At 44.8% G+C, this 4,787-nt stretch overlaps 1 protein-coding gene across 2 annotated transcripts; it reads right to left on the reverse strand.

Moving 5' to 3' along the window:
- Positions 1 to 709: 709 nt before the first annotated feature.
- NRAS (NRAS proto-oncogene, GTPase) lies at positions 710 to 4,781 on the reverse strand. 2 transcript variants are annotated; one of them, XM_026864337.1, is made up of 5 exons: positions 4,684 to 4,781; positions 3,997 to 4,175; positions 3,379 to 3,538; positions 2,438 to 2,561; positions 710 to 1,775 (listed from the first exon to the last, which is right to left on the reverse strand). In XM_026864337.1, the coding sequence occupies exons 2-4, from the start codon at positions 4,086 to 4,088 to the stop codon at positions 2,442 to 2,444; spliced, it is 372 nt and encodes a 123-aa protein (XP_026720138.1). In that variant the 5' UTR covers positions 4,089 to 4,175; positions 4,684 to 4,781; the 3' UTR covers positions 710 to 1,775; positions 2,438 to 2,441. The 2 variants fall into 2 exon arrangements, with proteins under 2 accessions (XP_026720138.1, XP_026720139.1); XM_026864338.1 differs by lacking the exon at positions 710 to 1,775 and adding an exon at positions 1,782 to 2,143.
- Positions 4,782 to 4,787: the final 6 nt, after the last annotated feature.

A 4,787-nucleotide genomic window follows, 5' to 3' on the forward strand; every position in this document is an offset into this window, starting at 1 on the left:
AAAACGTGATGCAGACTGACTCTCTTCATTCCAAGAAGAGATTTATGAACCTAAGTAGTGAAGGAAGCAATATTAAAAGGAACAATTTCTTCTTTCAGCGTTTACTGATTTCTAATTTCCATTTGAAATTGAAAACTCCAAATTAAGATGTATGAATTTGACACCAACAAACTGAAATTAAGCCTTTTGCAATTTCTCTGCTCATGCTGTTTCAGCGCTGACTGGCTGCAGTCTCACTGCTCCTCATCAGGCAGCAGCTGGGAATTCAGCTCCGCGGTGGGCGCCTGCCTGACCACAGACAGGATCCAGCAGCAGCAGCACAAGAACTAGGGCAGGACACAGCATTCCAAGGAACACTGGTAGGTTTTGCAACAGTGACCAAACTTGTACATCCCAGTTACCTGAGAGGACAGTGTTTTGTTCCAGGAAGACCTCACACAGCTCATGCAGTGATCCTCTTGTGCTCTGAGGCTGCCAGAACAAGCCCAGGACTCCCCTCAGTCTATCACACACCTTCCCACGGCCACCACCGCACTCGCCTCCTTCCGCCTTTCGCAAGGACGCTGCCACCAGAAGCCAGCCTGGTTTTGTTACAGCTCGCTGCCTTCTCCCCTCAGTCTGGGCGTCCTAAATCTACAACTACACCAAACACAGTCAACCTGAAATCCCACACTCCCTCCCCAACAAGGAGACTCTCCAACTATGCTTTACAGAGAGACATTCTGAAGAGACCATGTTTACAGTCTGGTGGTAAGAAAATAATTCAGAATAAAGTCATTTGCAAGTTACAGACAGAGCTGAATAACAGCTGTCCAAACTAACTAACCTCCAGTTACTAGATTAACTATTGAGCAGCTGCCCATAAATGCTGGCAGTTAATGTTAAAAACGAACATCTGACTAATTTGGTCCAACTTGGAAGAGATGTGAATGTTGCAGAAAAACAATACAGAATATAAACAGTTCCACCTATAATGAAAGTAAAAACAGATGCAATGTATCCCCCTCTCAAGTTCAAGAGTCTTGCAAGTGCCTGCTGGATCTTCCAGCCTACAAATTCCTGGTTTAGTATCCTGTCAGGCAGAGATCACCCACACAAGACTTGCCTGCTTAAGACAACGAGCTCCCAAGAAATCCCAGTCCTTGGGGTTTTCCTCAACCCAAGGGAACAGGGGACAACTTCAAATCTTCTTAGCAAACAGGCACTTAATTTAGGGAAGATATCTCCTTTTTATTACAGAAAATGAGGGATCAGTTAAGTGGTACTCCTGGAACAAAGGAGATGTTGTAGGTATGCTGTAGGTTGCAGAGAGCAGACACCAATCTGACGGGCGGCGGGAGTGCTCATGGCGGCAGCACCTGCCAAGCCACGAGTAGTGCTGCTCCTCTGACAGCACTCAAATCAGGATCCAGCAGAAAGGGGACAAACACCACTTCTAGCTTTTACTCTAGAGGTAAAGTGTCATCTTTTTCACAGCATTTAGTCTGTATAGTTCACTTTTCTTGTGACTGGTTTTCTTCTTGAACAAACCCAGAAAAAAGTGAGAAAAGAATCCCAGTACATCAAGAGACGCGACTGCTCCATTAGCGGAGGAAGGAGGTAGATGCCATAGGTGTTCTCTTCAGATGGAGCACAGAAAAGGACCTTGTGCTAATTAACTGGTACCAAGATTCTGCTCACTGGCACCAAAATACTGCAGGGCATCAGCACGAGACGCAATACAGTAGCATCGAGACTTGTCCAGCAGCTACATCTGAACCACGTGTCCTTGGCATCTGGAACAGAAAGGCATCTCTAATTAGGGCTGTCCAGCTTGAGATGGGCCTGCAGGGCAACTGCTGAACTGGCCCGCCTGTTTTCACAGTGATGAGCAACATCTTTTAGGTAACTGTTGAAAAGAATTTCACTCAGTTGGGGAACTCATAAATTTAATTACTCGCATTATTTTATTTGGTTAATCTTCAAACCGCGCATGTTCCAGAGGAACACAGCTCAAGATAAGCTGAGCAGCAGTCAATCCGTCAGCAAGTGGCGACTGTAGAATTGCGCACACTCCTCTTTCTAGTTCAGGTGTTTCTCGTGTACATGACAGAAATTACACATTCCCCAAACAGTCAAAATGGTTTCCCATAGGAAGGAGACACTGACAGAACAATACAGAAAAATCACACAATTATCAGTTCAGTGGAAATCCACAGGCTACGGCCAAAAGGTTGCTGTGAATAGATTTTCCTTTTCTCAAGCCTTTCTATCTACTTAGAAGGGAAAAAATAAATTATAGGAGTGATTAATTGTAGGCTTTAAATCTCTGGGTATCAGTGGGTTGTATAATACGGAAAAAACCCACCTACAGCAGCTAGTATTTCTAAACCATGCTTATCCACAACTGAAAGACATGCAGACAAGAAGCCAATGAAAAACTTAAATTGCAGCTCACCTTATCACATCACAATGCAAGACAATCCCATACAGCCTTGATTCCCATCTTCACTGCTGTTAAGCTTTTTCATCCGGTACTGCCGGATCTCTCTCACCAGTGTGTAAAAAGCATCTTCCACACCCTGAATGCAAATGACCCAGGTAAAGCATTTTCTCTCCTGAAGCTTTTGAGATCACTGTTCTTTCCATCAGAGAACCCCTTAGCAAGTTTGAAAGGCGTATTTCTACAGGAAGAGGGGTAGGCAACTGATCCCATAGTTCATAAGAGGAAGAAACTAGCACTCATGTCCAGAACTCTCCACTTACACCCTTAACTCCTCCTCTGAGGCAAACATCCAGGGTAACAGCCATTAAAACAAACCAGGTAAATTGTAACTATAAAGATTCCATGCAGGAAACAAGCTCCTTCTTGACTAATCACCTCTGGTTTAGAATTCTTAGAATTTTCTGGCTACTGCTTAATAATGGCACCTTTTGGGCTTCATTCCACATTGCTGTAAGGCAGAACAGAGGCTGACTGGACAGAGCCATACGTTCAACACAACTCTGAAGAACTCTATTAGTCCAGTCTGGGAATTCTTCCAGTATGATCTTATAATTGGCCTTCATTAAGAAGCCAAGAAAACCGAACAGGTCTGGCATGACCGCACGGCCTGACCCCTTCTCGGCAAGAGCAGATGAAACTGCTCCTCTTGCCAACGTGACCCGCTTGAAAAAGTCAGTACAAGTCTGAAGTGATTTGTGTACTGGCCTGTCCCAGTGGCAAGAACAGAACTCTTCCAAGGTAACAGCGAGTGGGGGAACCAATAAGCTAAAAATTGCAAATGGATTAAAAAATGCTTACTCTTGTAGATAAGAAAAAAAGTACATGGGAAAATGTTAAACCATCCTGCATTTAGCATACAGGAAGAAGTCAGACCAAGAATGGAAGCATCTTACCTGTCTTGTTTTAGCAGATGTCTCTATGAAGGGGATTCCATAGCTCTTTGCTAATTCTTGAGCCTGTTTTGTGTCTACTGTTCTTGTGGGCAAATCACACTTATTCCCAACTAGCACCATTGGCACATCATCTGAATCTTTCACTCTCTTGATCTGCTCTCTTTAAAAAGACAAATAAAAGAGAGTTGGGAACTAAATACAAAAGCTGTTTTAGTTTAGTATTCAAACAACCTTGTGCTACAAAACCATATATATTAAAGCAGGACAGGACCTCAGGGGGTCTAGCCCTCAGCAGTATGTCTCATAACTTCGCACACTCCATCTTCTGGTCGGTGTGTAACTCTGCTCTGATGTGTGTTTGCCTTTGTACCCATTTTCTTAAAGATCACGTTCTGTACACTCCGGATATCATTTGATTAACACAGCTACCCAGAAAACTGTCCTGCTCTCAACCTACTAACGACATATTGACACAGAACACAGCTAAGCTTGAAATCTTTCTGAAAGAAGTGGAAGATTTATTATTTGTCTGTTATTTAGTCTCCACTGGGTCTAACAGCAAATGGGTCTGAAGTCTTTTCCAGTCTTCCCTCCCTGTGGTAAAGACCAAGATCATACCTGTAAAGGTTAATGTCAGCAAACGATTTACTGTTGTTAATGGCAAAAACACAGAGGAATCCTTCCCCAGTTCTCATGTACTGATCCCGCATGGCACTATACTCCTCCTGCCCCGCCGTGTCCAGGATGTCTAACAAGCACGTCTCTCCATCAATGACAACCTGCTTTCTATATGAATCCTGCAAAACGCACAAGTGAATTTTAGATTAGAGAAAAACATTAGGTTTTTTCCACCTCAGGCATTGTTAAGGAAAACTAAAAATAGTAATAAAAAAAGAAGAGTAAGATCCAGAGGAGGTTTTCTAGCCCCACCCCTCCGATGAAAAAATATCGATATCTAAAACTGTGAACATTTAAAACTTTACTCTAAGCCCCCTCAAACTTTCTTACAAAAAAGAAAAAAAACTATTCTTCGTAAGAAATTCCCCAGCTGGGAGACAGAAACGTTATAAATACCACGGCTACCACACGATGACTGGGCTCTACCATGCACAAGAGGCGGCGACTTTGCCCACTGCCGTTGCTGGCTGCCTGCGTTCTGCTGCGGGAAGCCCGGAGGAGAATATCCGGACAATCCTGGACAGTTCTCCCGGAATTTCTTCCCCTGGGCAGGCTGATCCCGCAGCCGGCTCTCCGAGCCCGAGCCAGCAGCAGCCGCCCGCCCCGCCCCGCCGGGCCGCGGCTCACCTCGATGGTGGGGTCGTACTCGTCCACGAAGTGGTTCTGGATGAGCTGGATGGTCAGCGCGCTCTTCCCGACGCCGCCGGCTCCCACCACCACCAGCTTGTACT

The sequence above is a fragment of the Athene cunicularia genome (assembly GCF_003259725.1).
Source record: "Athene cunicularia isolate RWA chromosome 26 unlocalized genomic scaffold, athCun1 chr26_part1, whole genome shotgun sequence".
Taxonomy (NCBI): Eukaryota; Metazoa; Chordata; class Aves; order Strigiformes; family Strigidae; genus Athene; species Athene cunicularia.

Coding starts and splice junctions, on each gene's coding strand:
- NRAS (XM_026864337.1), bottom strand. CDS start 4,088: ATGCGGGATCAGTACATGAGAACTGGGGAAGGATTCCTCTGTGTTTTT. Junction 3,539..3,996: donor GCTGACATTAACCTTTACAG/GTATGATCTTGG, acceptor GTCTTTTTAAAG/AGAGCAGATCAAGAGAGTGA. Junction 2,562..3,378: donor CATCTGCTAAAACAAGACAG/GTAAGATGCTTC, acceptor ATTTGCATTCAG/GGTGTGGAAGATGCTTTTTA.